Source organism: Cannabis sativa, chromosome X, assembly GCF_029168945.1.
Source record: "Cannabis sativa cultivar Pink pepper isolate KNU-18-1 chromosome X, ASM2916894v1, whole genome shotgun sequence".
Lineage (NCBI taxonomy): Eukaryota > Viridiplantae > Streptophyta > Magnoliopsida > Rosales > Cannabaceae > Cannabis > Cannabis sativa.
In genome coordinates this window covers 81,579,630-81,597,798 of record NC_083610.1, presented here as the reverse complement: position 1 = coordinate 81,597,798, position 18,169 = coordinate 81,579,630, and the positions used below count along the sequence as shown (strand labels likewise).

Sequence of the window (18,169 nt, the reverse complement as noted above, 5' to 3'; positions counted from 1 at the left end):
CCAACCACGTTTTGCCTAATGAAGAATAATGACTCATAAATATAATAACACTTTTTTCTTTGTCATTAAATAATCACGAGTAGTAGTACTACTATATCTATAAGCAACAAATAATATTTGCCAATCACTATAGTTTTCAAAAGACTAAAAAACAATTCAAAAAGTCACCAAAATGCCTTGCCTTACTTTCCATTAAAACATTCCTCTCTCTCTCTCTCTCTGTGTGTTTTTAAATAATGAGAAACCCCACATGATCTCCTTTACAGCTAAGAACAACCCACCTCCCATTATTCCCCCCTGGTTTTTTTAATTAGCATTTGCTTACATAAATATATGTACATATAAACAGTTCATTAAGACATAAATCATTAGAAAAGCAACACTAATTATTTCATGGTAAACTAAACTAGTAGAGAGAGTAAAAATAGTTTTTTAAGTTATAAAATGAGTTCTCCAACTATGTTCTCTGTTTCTTTTCTCTTTCTCTTCCTTAGTAGTGCTACTGCTACTACTACTCATCATCTTCGAAAGGACTACTACAAAGACTCATGCCCAAATGTGGAGTCATTAGTTCGAGCTGCAGTTGAAGACAAGTTCCAACGGATCTTCACAACAGCTCCAGCTACTCTTAGGCTCTTTTTCCATGATTGTTTCATCAGGGTTTGTTTTGCTTTTTTCAAACTTTGGTTTGCACTTATATAATTTATGTTTGTTTGATTGGAAATGTATGTATGTGTATAGGGATGTGATGCTTCAATAATATTGTTTTCGAGGAATGGGACAGCAGAGAAGGACAACTCAGATAATCTTTCACTAGCTGGAGATGGGTTTGACACTGTCATCAAAGCAAAGGAGGCTGTTGATAGAGTCCCTCACTGCAAGAATAAAGTTTCTTGTGCTGACATTTTGGCTTTGGCCACTAGAGATGTTGTCAAATTGGTATTTATTTACTTATTATTATTATTATTATTATTAATCTCCTTTCTTCTTCTTCTTCTTCTTCTTTATTATTATTATATCTATGTTTGTAATTTGTTTTATAATTACTAATTAATGGTGCAGACAGGGGGACCATTTTATGAAGTTGAACTGGGAAGACTTGATGGGAGAATCTCCACTAGAGCCAGTGTGCGTCACCATCTGCCTCGACCAGAATTCAGAGTTCACAAGCTCAAAACAATGTTTGTCTCACATGGTCTCAATCTATTCGACCTTGTTGCACTCTCAGGTAAACAAAATAACACAACACAATCAAATTAGAGTTTAATTACTTGACTCGTGTTTCTGACTACTGTTAGTATTGAGATTTGTTTGTTGTTGTTATTGTTGTAGGAGCACACACGATTGGATTCTCACATTGCAGCAGAATAAGCAAGAGGATTTATAGTTTCAAGAGCAAAAACAGAATTGATCCAACTCTTGACCTGCAATATGCAAAGGTGCTCCAAGAGCAGTGTCCAAGAAATGCAGACCCTAGAGCTGTGACAGACATGGATCCAAACACACCGGAAATCTTCGATAACATCTACTTCAAGAATCTACAACAAGGGAAAGGCCTATTCACCTCTGATCAAACCTTGTTTACTGACAAAAAAGCAAGAAAATTTGTCAACCTTTTTGCATCCAATTCTACTGCTTTTGAACAGGCCTTTGTGCTTGCCATGACTAAGCTTGGACGCATTGGTGTCAAGACTGGGAACCAAGGCGAAGTTAGGCGTAATTGCGCTCTTGTTAACTAAATACATTTTCACTTTGATTTTCTCAACCTTTTCTTTCTTTTTCTTTTACAATAAGATATAGTAATTTTTAGATATCCATATTCTGACCTCTTATACAAACTGCTGAGACAGAAATTGAATAATAATATAATAGTGAAGCCTATTGTTATCACATACATTGCATAATTTAGATTAGAGGAATAGCTAGGTAGGTAGGTGCGGTATTGATATTATATATTAGAGTAATGCTATCATCGTCTTATGTGTTATTACTGCTATTAGTTTAATTAAGTATTGAGTGCCATATAATTTACTGTAATACCTTTTAGAAAGTATCACTAATTAATCGCAAAACGACATGTCTAGAGGTACTAAACACTACTGGTGTCCAATAATAATGCTTTATATATTACTATTTCGAAGAACAGAACATGTGTGTTGTTAAGAAAAAGTGAAATTTATACCACGCACCTAAAACAACATTTTTTTTAATTATTCTTTTATTTTTTATATTTTTACAAATTTTTTTAATATTTTTATAGATTTTTTTATTTATATTTTATAGATTTTCATTTTATTTATTGATTTATTTATTTTTATTGATTTTTCTCTTTTTTTGTTTAGAAAAAAAATATTACTTTCTTGTAGCAGTAATGGCAAAACAATATTATTCTAAAACTGTTAAAAATAAAATTTATTCAATACGTATTGATAATTTTATTAGTGTTTCGTAATATGAGAATTAATATTTTAATTTTTTTTTTCATTAATCTCATGTGTTAAATGTACATTAAATCAATTAATATATATTTTTAAATAAAATATATTAAACATATAAAATTATAAATGTATTTTAAAAATGTATAAATATAATTGGGTGACCATAACTGGATTGGTTTGGTCGGTTATCCATTAGATCGGATGTCTGATCCAACAACCGATCTGATCCAATTGAATTTTCAAAATTTACATCCGATCTGATCCAATTATGATTGGATATCCGATTTTATTGGATCGGTCGTTTATAATTAGATTGGATGACTTTCTGCACACCCCTATTTTTAACTCTTAGCAGTTACAAAGTTACAAATAAATAAAATTGTATTGTTAGTTTATTGAATATTTTTATGGGTTATTGTAGAGTACTAAATTTACAGTACTCGAGCTTGAGCAAGTAAGAAATAATGGAGGTGAGAGAGAAAGAGATAAAGATGAAGGATGAGAAATAATCCTTGACTGAATACAGTTGGCCAACTGTACATGTTTATCCTGTTGGAATATATTTTACCAGGACTTAGATTTACTAATAAGTATGTTTTTAACATCCTAAATATGAACTTCTAAAACGATAAAATTAAACACATAAAAGGTATGAGAAACCTTACATTGGTTGTAGCGGAATTAAATGACTACTTCCGCTCAGATCTCCAACCCTTGTATCCTTTTTGTCACAGAGTATAATCAAGATCTGAGGCTAGAACTCCTTCAGTTATTTGGATTCTTCACAGTCACACTATGATTGAGGACTAACTTACTATGGGTGGGCATGCACTCAATCACTAAAGTTTGAATTTTAATGGTGAAGAACACTAAGGATTTCGAAAATTAGAAGGAAAAGAATAAGAAGTCTCAAACTCTGTAGTTGTCTGACAAGAAGAAAATTAGGTCAAGAGTCATTAATTAGATTATGAGACTATTCTTTTCTTTTTATACTAATTCACTTAGGGTTATGATTAAATTATTTGGAATAAAAAATAATAAAATAATAGCAAAAATAAACTTAGTGGCCGGCCCCTATGTGGGTCCATCACTAGTTAGATTTTTTTTTTCTCAATCATTTATCTATTTTTTTTACAAATACTACTTTTTGCAATTTCAATCCTATAAATGCCAAAATTATTTATTTAATAATTAAAATTAATTATCAAATAAAATTATCATTTACATTATTTATTAATTAGACTGCACAAAGTCTCTTAATTAATAAATAAACCCTAAAATTCTATTTTTTCACAATCAAGCCATAACTTAGTGAAAACTCATAAACTAGACATAGTCTAATTTTAAAATTATAATTGATTAATTAAAGTCAATTAACTGAGTCTTACAAGCAGTTTGTCTCAACTAGTATGGGGACCATGAACTTATATAACCGAGCTTCCAATAAGCAGATCTAGAATTTACCAAGTGAATTCTCTAACTTATTAATTTCTCCTTGCACCACTATAGATTTGGAATTGCACTCTCAATTATATAGAACGCTCTATATGTTCCACGATATAGATACACTATGAGTTATCCATTTGTTATAATCCTAATAATCAATGATCCTCTATAGATGATTTACATTGAGTAGGGACAAATCTACCGTTACACCCTTCAGTGTATTTTATCCTTAAAACACTAAGCTTCCTATAAATGATATTTCAGTGAACTAATATAATCACTAAAATGAGCGCTGTATCATTTATCTCTATTAAGCCAAGCTCGAAGGAAATTATCGTTTCACTTCTATGTCCGGATAGAAGCTATAAATTCCGTATCTATGATTAGCGCTCCCACTCAATTGAACTACCATGTCCTTAATATATATGTCACGAGAAGATCCATTTGGTCGACTTTAACGAACTGATTGAAGAAGACAAATAATACAATTGAACTAGAACCTAACCATCTCAGGATTGAGATCATTTAATCTAAGATCAACTAGGTGATATTGAATTGAATAGATATTATAGTAAGTTTATCATATCTGATTTAAGTTCAATATCGGTCCCTTCTGATTCATACTCCATACATCCAACCCAAGCTTACTTTAACTAATGCCCTGGAAAGGACATAGCACTTATCCAAGGTGCAAGTAAACTATATTCTTAATAAATCATAGGAATACATTTAATCATACAATCTTGCTTACTTACTACTATGTTGACAACACAATAAACAAGAATATCAGCGTGTGATAAGGATTTGAATGAAATTATAAATCAAATAAATAAATAAATGATCACATGAACCAAATAACACATTAAAGAAGTAATGAAATTAATAAATATGTTTCTTTATTGATAATTGAATAGAAAAAATTACATTGAAATAGAGTTTTATTTAGGGCACAAAGCTCAATATATCCCGAGCAACTACTTTTCCCGGGACCATTTTCAGTGTATTCCTTAGCAACTCTTTCTTGGACATGCCAAGGGCGCTTCTCCAAGGCCAACTGTCATGCATGATTGTGGAATTTGTCTCTTTGTTTGAGGGAAAGTTTATTGATCCGCTTGGGGATTCATGTGGGCCTTTCATAGGTGAGTGTTGCATCACTTGTACTTTCCTTAGTGATAACACATGTCGAGCCTATATCATTTATGCTTAGAAAAATACAACATAATTATTTCATATTTATGTTTAACAAATTTACTTGAGAAAAAGAGAAAACATGTACAAATTTAGGCTTGTATAAAAATAAAAATAAAAACTCATATTTTGGTCCGTCAAAGCTTGCCACATACATTATGTGACCATAAGTCGGGTGACTTTTACCTCAAAATATGAGTTGGCTTGGCATAATTCTTATTTTTACATGAGTTGGGCTAGGCCTATTTAATTTTGAGGAAATTACACTCTATACTTTTTTTAATATTGTTCTCTTTTATTTTTACCCTCTTTCTTAAAGTCTATCATTTTTACCTCTTTTTTTAAACATTGTACCAATTTTGTCCCTATTACTTCAAGATACTCTTTATGTGATTCTCTTATGTCAGGTTATTTTAGGTATAATACATATAAAAAGAGGTTGTTTTAATTAAATATAAAATTAGAGGTAAATTTGATTAATTGATTAATAAAAGTGATATTTTTCAACTTACCCCTTTAATTTTTACGAGCTTTTTAATATGGGCTGGATGACCTATATGTATAATTGTACGTATTGTATATGGTTAAATTTGTAGTACACTCCCTTAAACAAATATTTTAGTACACTCTTTATCGATTTCGATAATTATGAGAGTTTTTTAGTTTTTTTTTTTTTTTTGATCATGTATGTTGTAGTTATTTAGAATTACTTATAAATTTTTATATAAATTTTAAATAGTTTACATTGTCAAAAATAAGGTTTAAACAATTATTTAACACAAATATAATAAAAGTAATTACACTTATAATAAAATATTTGAACTTTATTTTTGATATTATAGACTGTTCGAAACTTTCTAGAAAATTTACTAAGGATCCTAAATAATTACAACACACAATTACGAAATAAAAAAATGATTAAAAAACTCTCATGGTGATTGCCAAAAAAGATGGAGGGTGTACCGTAGGAGCTATACTATATACTCCATGATTTATTTCAGATGTCTTTGTGGTAAAGGTGAAAAGACAATAATGTAAAAAAGGAGAATTTCAGGATGTATACATCCTAAGTATGTACATTTTTGAAAGAGAAAAAAGGATTAAAATGGCCTATTCATTCAAAACCCCATCTATCTCTCAAGCTTTCCCCTTTTTAGGGCTGAACATTTTGAGCGGGTTTGACCCGAACCCGAGCAACCCACCCGAACCCGAACTGGTGAACCCGCCAAAAAAAAATTTTAAAAAGTTTCGGGCGGGTTGGGTTCAACCCGGTACCCTTCGGGTGGGTTGGCGGGTTGAGATTTTAGGGGTACCGGGTTTCGGGTTGAACCCGCGAACCCGCCCGCCAACCCAATTTATAAATATATTATATATATGTTTTTTTTATTACTATTTTTATATATATAATATGGACTTTAGATTTTTATGGACTATAGATATTGGATATGAATGTATTTTGAAATATTTTAGTTTTCACTTTTATCATGATTCATGAACATGAATATGAAGTTTGATTTGAATCTTTAAAAAATAGGTTGTTTGTTTGTTGGTTGGATTGATTAATGCATTTTTTCTTCAATAGTAGATACTATGAACAAATTGTTATATTATATATGCTTAATTTAATAAATAAAAAAATAAAAAAAAATAATTATTTGAATAAAAAATTAATTTTTTTAAAGAGTTGACCGAGTTGACTAAGTTGACCGGGTCAACCCGCCAACCCGCTAAACCCGACCAACCGTGACCCGCCAACCCGCCAACCCGCCAACCCGTGCCCTATTCAGGTCCGGGTTCAGTTTCATTTTTTTGAACCCGAAACCCGCCAACCCGAAACCCGGTAAACCCGCCCGATGTTCAGCCCTACCCCTTTTCTCTGTCATTTCTTCCACTTTCTCTCTTTTCTTCTTCTCTCTATCCACCACCATTATTAAAAGGACATGAACATATTGATAGCACCATTGAATCAACATTTTTATATTTTAATAATTAAAAATTCAATTCAAAACTTAAAATAAATAATTTTTTTAGTCAGAACACTAATTCATGAATTTCAAACACTTACGCACAAGATTTTCTATTTGTTATTTTTTTTTTTAAAGATTTGAAACTATGCAATTTTACAGATTTTCAATCAAAATCAATGATTGATGATGGTCTAGTGACAATCCCATGAAAATTTACTGTTTAGGTATGAAAGAACAACTTGGATTGATTACTAGATTCAGATTACCGAGTTACTTAAGAAATCATTTAGCAATTGTAACTTTAACATTCAAGAATCAGGTTAAAGAGTAAACAGTAATGAAGACAATGATTTACAAGCTTCATCTGCACTGAGAACAAATCTCAGCCGACTAGTGCTTGGGTTCCCCGAACTAGGGTAATAACATCTACTAAATCCAAAGATTCATATTACAATCACCAGTTCACAATTAAGTATTTAATACAATCTTTACAACATTTAGTGAAATATTACCAACATCAACCAAGATCCTTGATTGAATACACAAGATTTCCTGTGCATCAGCTAAGTTCTTCTTCGACACTTTTCTTCAATCTGAAATCCCTGCAGATCTGATGACGAAGATAACACTGAACTTCCTTCAGTTTGAACTCAGCTCGAACAGGCTCTGATCTTTCTGCTATGGATAACCATCACCAAGCTATTCAATCAGACCTGTAAAAACAAAGAACAATACCAGATACCACACACAATACATCGCGATAATACTGAATTAACTAAGAAAATGAATTAGCTAGTTAACCAAGTCACAAAATAGAACTAGCTATATATAGACAGACAGTTCTAATCGACCTAACAACATTTTCATGACAGATGTTAATACATAACTGACTGACGTGGACACTAACAGAATATTCACATGTAGTTAGAACAGATAAACACCGCAAATAAGATTGGAATCACTGTTAATATAATCTGTCAAAAATATAAACCTTACAAGGTACTAAATTGATGCTTAACAATACTCAACAATGGTGCAATGGTATGATAAAAACTTGATTTTGTTGGCAAAAAAAAAAAAATGATGCTAAATCAAATACTTAGCGATACTCTTACAAAAACTTTTTTTTTAGTATAAAAAGATGTTCAATCGATACCTAACAATATCTAAGGATAACCGTATTAAAACTTTATCCTTCAAGGCAAGCATAATGGAACATATTGAAATGATGATTTAGCGATAATTTGTGATGACGTTCTTAAAAAATTTTGTTGAGGCATAACTTTCTTCGTTCTTAGTTTGAGGTGAATTACATTTTAAAATTTCGATTTTTCACTAGTTTTAATTTTTCATAGGGTTTGTCATTAAGCATCAATTTATCATTGATTTTTCTGTATCGTTTAGTATAGCTAAGCCTCAATTTAGCAGCATTTTTGCCTAGAAAATCAAATGTTTACAGCATGATCGCAAAAGATCGATTTCATGTTGTTTTTTGCCTTAAAAAAAATAATCATGTTTTCATGGTATCATCACTACATCATCAATAAACATTGATTTAGCATCATTTTTTATCTAAAAATTAAATTTTCATAAGACTATTGTAAACATCGACTTAGGGTCATTTTTCACCTAAAACTTTTAAGGTTTCATAGGACCATCGCTAGATCATCATTAAACATTTTTTTTGCGCATAAGAAGTTCACGTTTTCATAGGACTATCACTAGACCATCATTAAGAATCGATTTAACATCATCTTTTTTTTACCTAAAATGAATGTTTTCATAGGACCATCGCTTGATTTTCGTTAAGCATCATTTATGCATTAAAAAAAAATCAAGTTTTCATAGGATCATTCTAAACCATTGTTATGTATCACTAAGCATCTTTTTTTGCCTGAAAAATCAAATTTCATAAGACTATCGTTAAGCATTGATTTAGTATATTTTTTTGCCAAAAAAATATAGTTTTCATGAGACTATCATTAAATATTGCTAAATATCATTTTTTCCCCTAAAAGAAATCAAATTTCCATTATCGTTACCATTAAGCTGTTGGTAAGCATTGATTTATTTATTGTGCCTAAAAAATGTAACATAGGACCATCGTTAAGCATCCTTACACATCGATAAGTTTTTTATGGGACAGTCGATAATCATTAATTTAAAACATTGTTATTTTACTTAATGCATCAAGTTTGTCATGTACCATTGCTAAATATGGATTTTAATCAGTGCTTGAAGTGAATTTCTTTTTTAATTTTTTTTGATTTAAGATTTAAATTATTAAAAAAAATTGAATGGATGGTTATAAAACAAATAAAAATTGATGGGTGGGTGGTGATGCGGGTAGAGAAGATTAGAATGAGAAAGGAGAGAGAATGAGAATAACAATTTGTCCATAGGTGTATAGGTTAGGTGTGTAATATTTTGGAGTAAAATATGTGTGCGTGTATGTAAATACTCTTACCATGTTTTGTTTAAGTTATGTGTCTTAGAAGCATAAAAGCCTCAAATTTTCCAAGCAAAAATCTGGACTGCGTGGAAATACTACACATTAACATTCAACCCACCACAATATAAAGAGTATGGATCATATAAATATATATATATAGGCAGCGGATTTTGTGACTAAAAATGTAAAATATGGAATGTATTCTATTGTACGACAGGTAGGTCCCAAGATACGTAATAATGTGTGTGAATTTATTTATAAATCTCAGGGTACATTATTAACGGCTGCCGTACATCAAAGAATACATCACCTAAAATACACTAACAGGACAAAATAGTATCCCTACATATATAAAGAGGGGAGAAATTGACAAAGCACCTTTTGAAGCAAGTGAAATGACTAAAATGCACATAAATCTCAATGGGGGCAAAACCGAGAAAAAGGTCATTTATTTCAGTACGTGGTGGTAAAATCCTTTTATTTTTCTTTCGAAAGTAACAGAGTCATATATAATATAGACCAATACTATAGGGACAGAGAGTCGATCCCCAAAATTAGAACATTATGTCCTATTATGTACGGTGATAATGCAAGAAGCAAACCACGTTAATAAAAGAAACCATAACACAAGAAGTAAATGTAAATTTATATCGTTGTACTTGAAAAAAAAAAACAAAAGAAAAAAAGAAAAACAGTTTCCTCAGCATTTAGGTGACAATATTAAATAGCTAATTAAAATTTCTAGCATGAGGAAATATCACCCTATTCTAGACAGAAACAAACTTTAGCAAAGTTCATCATCATCATCATCATCATCATCATCATCGTTGTTTTAATTTTGTTGAGCTTCCCTTTCTATGGTAGAAAACCATTCAAGCCTCCCTCTTTCTTCTCTCTGAAGATATTAATAGCTTAGGCCCTCAAACTGTGTAATGCTGCTGAATGGTATCAATGTCAAGACCTTTCAGCTTCACCACTGACTCAACATGACCCTTGAGTGTATGCAACTCCCTAAGCCTGCAATCATAAATCCAAACAAATATTTTTGTTTTAATTTTCTTCTTCGTAGCAACAGAGACAAATTCAATCATGGTAGTTCTTCTAATGATCAAAATATTGAGGAAAAACAATCTCTTGCTCACCTTGCAACCTCAGCCCTGCGCTTGGCTTGTTCTGCAATCTCTGAAAGCTCCCTGTAACTACTTTTTTCAGGGAAAATATTGTTAGATTCTGGTGGTTGAAGACCATGGAGTGTCCTCTGTGCTGCAGCCCATTGCGCTTCTCTCTCTTCTTTTCCATAGTCTTTCTTTGTGGTAAAGGCAGTCTGTTACAAGAAAGCGATCAATAAAACAAAAAAAATGACACCTTTAATTAAATCAATGACTTGACCTATTCTCCAATCACACAAAACCTTACCTTGTTCTCCAAGAGATTGTCCCAAGCTTTTCCACTAAGAACGTAGCGAATTGCAAATTTGAGAAGATCAAGAGGGAAATATGTTACTACACTATATAGCCAGATGACTCCAGCCCAGCCCCAGCCGTGACCTTTTATTCGTGCAAATCCCCAATTGGCATAAACAGCTATGAAGGTTGCAATCTGAACAATAGAATACAGTATTTATCTTGAAAGAAGCTTAACTCACATGTTACTAAACAGTTCTTACACTATTGAGACTCAGTTACCATAATATTGTAGACACCACACCTCATAAAAAGATTCAAAAATAAACTAGTGCAACATAAAACAGTGACAATAGATAGAAAAAACTCTTACCAATTGAGCAATAAGGAAAGCACCGAGTAAAAGAAGTCCAGGGCGTTCAACAAAGGACCAGCTGCGAGACCTTGTGACAAAAATAAGAGCCTGACTCACAATACTCACTTGAAGGTACAAGGCTGCCATCATCTCAGGAGGGTTATTTCTCAACGATCTTACACCAAACTTGTCCTGTATTTGAAAATAGGTAAAAGTAGAAACATAAGTAGATTATAGAGGAGAAAGAAGAAATTGTATGTAACCAAGAAAATTAGAAGTTAGTAGAAGATTCAAGACAGGTACTTACAGAGAAGAAGTCGGTATCACTCATAACCCAGAAGAACACTACAGTCATTAGTGCCAAGTAACCTCCAAGAACAATCCCAGTAGCAAAAATTTCTTTCAGTTTCCAGCTGTCTGGCATAGGCGATGGCTTTACTCTATCTTTAGATATTGTCATAATCGTTCCTATAGGTGACATAAAAGAGGAAAAAAAAACATAAGATTCACGTTTTAGAAGTACATCATAATATGTAACCTTAGTTTGTAGTACTGTAATAAGTGATCTCACCGTCATTCAGAATTGCAATGATCAAAACCATGAAAGGGGCAAAGTCGAATTTCCATATCAAAGCAATGAACATGAATCCAAACTGTCAAAATGACACACATAATGAGAACACACACAAAAACTAATTGGGAAAAAAAATGCCTTGTCACAATTGTGTTTCAAAAGCTTCATTTGTGCAAAACTTACCACTATTCTGATGGTAATTGAAACTGCGTAGATCTGCATAAAGGAACAGCCAATACAGAATGAGATTAGGCATGTAAAAATTATAATTTAAGAAATTCACCAAATTGCAAATAAAGAATGATAACATAAAAAGGTAAACTAACGGTGTAGTTCTTCATCCTTTGGAAAATGGCCCTGCTGGTTAGCACTGCACTTATAATGACGCTCAGCCCAGGTTCAGTGAGGACAATATCTGAAGCACCTCTGGCAGCGTCAGTAGCATCAGCAACAGCAATTCCAATATCCGCTCTCTTTAGAGCAGGGGCATCATTCACACCATCTCCTGTCATTCCACAGATGTGCTTCTTCTCCTGAAGCTTCTTCACAATTTCATACTTGTGTTCTGTCATGAGAAAGGAGATCATCACATCAGAAGAAGAAAACAAATTGACAAATTTGAGAACAATACTACAACAATTAAAATATAGTTTGACAACATTGCAAGGACACCAAATCAAGAAAAAGCAGGGTGGTTAGACATTTTGAAGACCTTAGAAAACCAAGACATAAGCTAGACAAAAGGGTTATAGTAGTACAATATAATGCATGTATATTTTAGAAAAGAAGAAGTGCAAAGTTACCTGGAAATACTCCAGCAAACCCATCAGCCTTCTCAATCAATTCATCCACAGGAAGTGCAGCAATGGATGCATCTTTGTCTTGGCCTAGCAATGATGAAGATGGGTACATGTTTGTTCCCATGCCAAGCCTTCTACCGGTTTCCTTAGCAATGGCCAGCTGATCCCCTGAAAAGTGAGAAGTGCACACAAATTAAAAACAGTCTCTGGAATGAAAATTGATCCGTATTCAAATAAAAAATAGCAATTAAGAATAAAATATATAAATATCTATAGTACAAGTAAGACAAACCTGTAATCATCTTCACATTGACACCGAGGTTGAGAGCTCTCCTAATGGTTTCTGCACTGTCATGTCGGGGAGGGTCAAACAGTGGCAATAAACCAACAAACTGCCATGGTGCTCCTGGACTTTCTTTTGTCCTCTCAGGTACTTCCTGTCTTGCAACAGCTAAAGAACGAAGCCCACGTTCAGCAAACTTATCAATTACTGAATGAACCTTTTTCCTGACATCCTCCTTGCAGTTGCAAAGGTCAATTATCTGTTTAAAAACATGCAAAACATGTGAGTTACTATTTCTCCTAAAAACATTTGTCACCCCATACCATATGTCATATGATGAGACATTATGTTAAAGGAAAGGTTACCTGCTCAGGAGCTCCCTTGCTAGCACGATGCCATTTACCATCAGAGTCAATGTAGGTCAGAGCAGTTCTTTTGTCTACTGGGTTAAATGGAAGAAAATGGATCTCTCTAATACCAGCTCTTGCCTGACCAGTTCATAATATCAGTAGAATTCTTTATAAGAAGTTGAAAAAAACAAAAAATTCAATTGGCTTACCTCCTTTGGATCTGCAAGCATTCCAACAATTGCAGCATCAATAGCATCCTGATTTTCAGTCCTTGACGCCCTAGCTGCAAGAAGCATAACATGCTCCTTCTCCACCCCTTTGGTAAACACCTCAATCAGGTTTTTGTCAACTGTCAACTTGTTCAAGGTCAGAGTACCTGTCTTATCACTACACAGCACATCCATGCCAGCCATTTCTTCAATGGCTGTCATTCTTTTGGTAATAGCCCCTTGCTCAGAGAGCCTGTGGGAACCAATGGCCATTGTAACAGACAAAACAGTGGGCATGGCAATAGGAATTCCTCCGATCAAGAGAACAAGCAAATTGTCAATCCCATCTCTATACTTGCGGTGCTGGATAGGGTACATAACTATTAGCTCGATTACTATTCCAACAGCAATGGAGCAAATGCAGAAGTTACCGATAGCAGTGAGAACTTTCTGAAAGTGTCCAACTTGGTTGGTGCTGTCCACCAAATGGGCAGCTTTGCCAAAGAAGGTGTGAACACCAGTGGCAATCACAACTGCTTCAATTTCACCCTGCTTACAAGTTGAACCAGAAAACACTTCCTCTGAAGGATGTTTAGTGACAGGAAGGGACTCTCCAGTTAGAGCAGATTGATCAATTTTTAAAGGATCACCCTCGAGAAGGCGGGCGTCAGCAGGAACAATATCCCCTAACTTGATGCTGATAATGTCTCCAGGAACCAAAATTGCTGCATCTTGCTCACTCCATCGACCATCTCTAAGGACCTATAACAAGTTTAAATGTTCAATAGAAGAATATAAGAACATATTTAAAAAAAAATACCATAAAAGCTAAAAACCAAACAAGTCTGATGGTGATGGTGAGGCTGTTGTTTTACCTTAGTCTTTGGAGCAAGACCAGCCATGAGAGCAGCTGCTGCATTACCAGCATTGTTTTCTTCAATAAAACTGATAGTTGAGTTGATGATCAGCAGGACAATAATACCAACAAAGTCCTGCCAATCCGGAGGTCTTCCACCACCATTTGCCAAGGCAATAGCCATTATAGCAGCAGCTTCCATGACCCAGGACAAAGGATTCCACATAAAGCCTAAAAACTTCAGAATCTTGCTCTCCTGTTAGGACAGAAAGAAACCACACCATCATAATAAGCAACCACAAGATGTTGGAAGTGAAGAAATAACATCAGTTACTAATAAGTTATGAAGTCAACCTTTTTCTCTTCCAATTTGTTTGGTCCAAAGACTTGAAGCCGTTGGGCTCCTTCATCTGACGACAGTCCTTCTTTGGTACATTTCAACTGCTCAAACACTTCCTCCATGGGAATCCGTTCCTGTAACCAACAACAAATTATTCATGATTTGAGTCATAAGAATCTGTCATTAACTAACATTCCTGACTTCACCAGATTACCTATTCTTCTCATATCGATAAGACATTTTTAACTATTATTATTATTGCTAAACTTATGACGGGAAAATTAAGCCTTGACGTATGATACAGTTAAATAAATGATATTCTCTCATGATTAGCTCTAATTAATTATATCATTGGAAAATATTTGTTTACTGAAACTATTTAATTTTATTTTAGTAAATGCTTTCCTTTTTACGTGTTTAACTCATCTTTAGTTGTAGCAATGGTGTAATATTTGTTTAAAGTGTTTGTTAAGGCTCCTAACGTTTGATGAATTAATATAATTTGATAAGAAAAATTAATTCCGAAACCATTATTAAGTAAATTAATCTTTCATTATTGTGATGTTAGATACAATAAGGTGTCTTATAGCAAAGTATAGTTATTAAGGCGGCTTTTTTTTAAAGGTATGCAGTTGCCGATCATGTGATCTTATGTATATTTACGTAATTATTCAGTCAGAGGCGCACATACAAAGTTTGGGGCTCAACTCAAGGAACCTTATTTTATTTAAATTATTAATAAAAAAATTTCTTAAAAAAGAACACACCTAAAATTTTGTTTAAATATAATAAATCGGAGAAAAATTTCTGCCCTGTAAATATTGTATATACTTGGATACATATTTAGACAGCAGATTGTAAAAAAAATAGGAGCTTAACACTACTTTAATCCAAAAATAAAAAAAAGAAATACTTTACAGTTTCCCCTCTCTACATTGAGACTTAAAGAAAAGTCTTGGTTAAGTTTTTAATAATTAATGTGTTAGGTTCAGTAGGTTTTTTTTTTTTGGGTGGGGCGGGGGGAATGTTTATTATATTTCAATTCTGGGGAATAGACAAATTAATTTAATTAAATTAGTGTTAATTTCAGTAAAGATCCAAATATATATATATATATATATATATATATATTTTTGAATGGAATCCAAATATATATATTAATGCGTAATTGAGGAAACATTATTTCAATTTGAAGGAATATATATATATAGAAACTACCCTAGAAAATAGCAAAATTATCAAAAGTACAAAGGTACCACGGAAGGTGAGGTGAGCATGTATGCCCAAATTCCAAAAAGAGGTGGACAAAAAAAGAATATATATATAACAGTTAATTAATTAATAATTTTTTATTATTAATTGAAAATTGTTATTAAACATATTGTAATTAATTAGTACTTTTTATATTATTTATTAAATAAAATAATGTGAGATCTGATTTTAATTTGTGCTAATAATTATATGTTATTTTTTGTGGTGCTTGGCTAGAGTAACCAGAAGCTTGTATTTTTTTTTTCTCTTTTTTCAACACCAAATCAGGTCCTGCTATAAAAATAAAAAATAAGTACTGCTATTCTATTAGTATCTAACACTAAAATTATTAAATTAAATTATATAAAATTAGATATTTAATTATATACTAATATTTTTCAAAAAAATATATATATACTAAAAGCACGTAGTTCACACACGCTAGATAGCGCGTAGTGGGAAAAAGTAGACAAAAGATAAGTTGTATTTATTCTAATTTTCCATTTCTCTTTTGAGCCACACTCGATAAAGAAGAGTGCGCTGTCAAGGCGCTGATTCCATGTGTGTATGCCTTTCGAAAATGCTATTTTTCTTTCTGTGTGATATTTTTTCTCATGAAAACAACCTTTCTTTTTCTCCACAAAAAAAAAATATATATATATTCTAAAGGATTTAAAATTTAAGAAAAAAAATTAAGAAGATGAAGAAAAATCAGTGGAGGGGGACATCTAGGTCGCTTGTGACAGTAGCGGACCCAGTCGATGGACTCCACGTGTCCTAGAACAACTACAGTTGCTTTTTCTTTTGAAACAGCACTGTAACTCACGAAAGTTTCCACTTGTCGCCGTCGTTGAAATGAACACCATCAATTTTCATCGGCTTAATTGTAGAAAATTAAAAAATTGAATAAAAAAGCTTTGATACAGCCGTAAATCGTGATTTTATAAATATCTTCTTCTTTTCTTTTCCTGTCGTTAGAATCGTAATAAAAAGTTACTTTCATTTTCCTTTTTTTTTGAGAAAAAGAGTCATTAGTACTTCTTAGTTGACGCTTGACGAGAAAGATTATGAGAGAAACAACTAACAAATTCAAATAAGTAATTCCTGTATTATATTATATGTAAACAAAGATTAAAAATCACTCCGTAACTGAAGAAAAAAAATTAAAGAAAAACAACGTGAAGCATTAAATATATCCAAAATTTCACTTGATTTCTACTTTTTAACTTTCTCAGCAACCAAACATAAACACCTCTCAAGAAAAGACAAAACAGACATGGAGACAAAGAGAAAGAGAAGATGAGGGGAAGGAATACCAGATCGACGCTCTCATTCTTGATCTGCTCCAGCGTAATTCCCTTCTCACCTCCCATGATTGGAAAGCTCAAAAGGCTAAACGGAGATGAAGACGATTCTAATATATCAGAAATGAAACGATTTATAGAGAAAGAAGACAAACACTATAGAGAAACATAGGAAAAACAACAAATAATTATTTTTTTGGTTGGAAAAGTCTCCAAACAAAAAAAAAATAAAAATAATAACTATTTTTTTTTTTTTTATGGAATAATGGGGAAGAGAGGCAGTAATAAGAGACCTTGCACTCTGCTTCGATTCATATTTATATGCAAAATTTTGGTATCCTTGCGGTCCTTCGACTCTGTTGGGCTATGGGCCCACTTATTTCCGTCACTTTAGTGGGGCCCATATTGCTTGATACGCGCCACTTGGGTGGTGTTTCGATAAGCTGCGTTTGGCTTCATGTTATGAGAAGTGGAATTCATTATAGATCAACGGTGAATGTTAATCCTTTCAAATCCAAAAGAAAAAACGGTGAATTCTGATTACGATGGATTTGGGTTGTGGTGGTAGAGTCGTATTAAATATGGCTTTTAGTCATTTTTTTCTATTAATTTTTCCAACTAATTTTTTGTCTTGGTCAACTAAATAAAATTTCTATTTATTAGGATGGGAAAATCCATACATGACAATGATAATAGACATTTAGCAAAAAAATAGATAAATAAATAATTTTTCAGATAAAAAATACACATTTATTTATTAAAATTATAAATATTAAAAATATATATATAAATAAGGAAATTTTTTATTTTTATAATTTAAAACATTTTTTTTTTTTACATTTTTACAGAATTTTACATAGAAACCCCTATTGCAACTAGCGCTAACACCTAAATTGCAACAAAAAATTATATAAAAACCTATATTGCAACTAGCGCTGCAACTACTTTAAAAA

General features: G+C 32.4%; 2 protein-coding genes across 2 annotated transcripts; one reads left to right on the top strand and one right to left on the bottom strand.

Moving 5' to 3' along the window:
* The first annotated feature begins 126 nt into the window (after positions 1-126).
* LOC115700070 (peroxidase 16) lies at positions 127-1,890 on the top strand. The gene is made up of 4 exons (XM_030627628.2): positions 127-660; positions 742-939; positions 1,063-1,228; positions 1,333-1,890. The coding sequence occupies exons 1-4, from the start codon at positions 445-447 to the stop codon at positions 1,737-1,739; spliced, it is 987 nt and encodes a 328-aa protein (XP_030483488.2). The 5' UTR covers positions 127-444; the 3' UTR covers positions 1,740-1,890.
* An 8,048-nt stretch (positions 1,891-9,938) lies between these two features.
* On the bottom strand, positions 9,939-17,561 carry LOC115700067 (plasma membrane ATPase 4). Its single transcript, XM_030627624.2, has 15 exons — positions 17,229-17,561; positions 14,676-14,795; positions 14,341-14,577; positions 13,466-14,227; positions 13,272-13,394; positions 12,916-13,165; positions 12,627-12,791; positions 12,150-12,388; positions 12,007-12,039; positions 11,821-11,902; positions 11,557-11,717; positions 11,268-11,441; positions 10,908-11,090; positions 10,634-10,815; positions 9,939-10,508 (listed from the first exon to the last, which is right to left on the bottom strand). Exons 1-15 carry the CDS (start codon positions 17,283-17,285, stop codon positions 10,412-10,414), a joined length of 2,865 nt encoding a protein of 954 aa, XP_030483484.1. The 5' UTR covers positions 17,286-17,561; the 3' UTR covers positions 9,939-10,411.
* Between the last annotated feature and the right edge of the window lie 608 nt (positions 17,562-18,169).

Bases quoted from the DNA above. Each gene is read 5' to 3' on its own strand.
- LOC115700070 (XM_030627628.2), top strand. From the start codon at position 445: ATGAGTTCTCCAACTATGTTCTCTGTTTCTTTTCTCTTTCTCTTCCTT. The intron at 940-1,062 runs GTATTTATTTAC...TTAATGGTGCAG, and splicing joins CTAGAGATGTTGTCAAATTG to ACAGGGGGACCATTTTATGA. The intron at 1,229-1,332 runs GTAAACAAAATA...TTATTGTTGTAG, and splicing joins CGACCTTGTTGCACTCTCAG to GAGCACACACGATTGGATTC.
- LOC115700067 (XM_030627624.2), bottom strand. From the start codon at position 17,285: ATGGGAGGTGAGAAGGGAATTACGCTGGAGCAGATCAAGAATGAGAGC. The intron at 13,166-13,271 runs GTAACCTTTCCT...GTTTTTAAACAG, and splicing joins GCAAGGGAGCTCCTGAGCAG to ATAATTGACCTTTGCAACTG. The intron at 10,816-10,907 runs GTAAGGTTTTGT...TTCTTGTAACAG, and splicing joins ACAATCTCTTGGAGAACAAG to ACTGCCTTTACCACAAAGAA.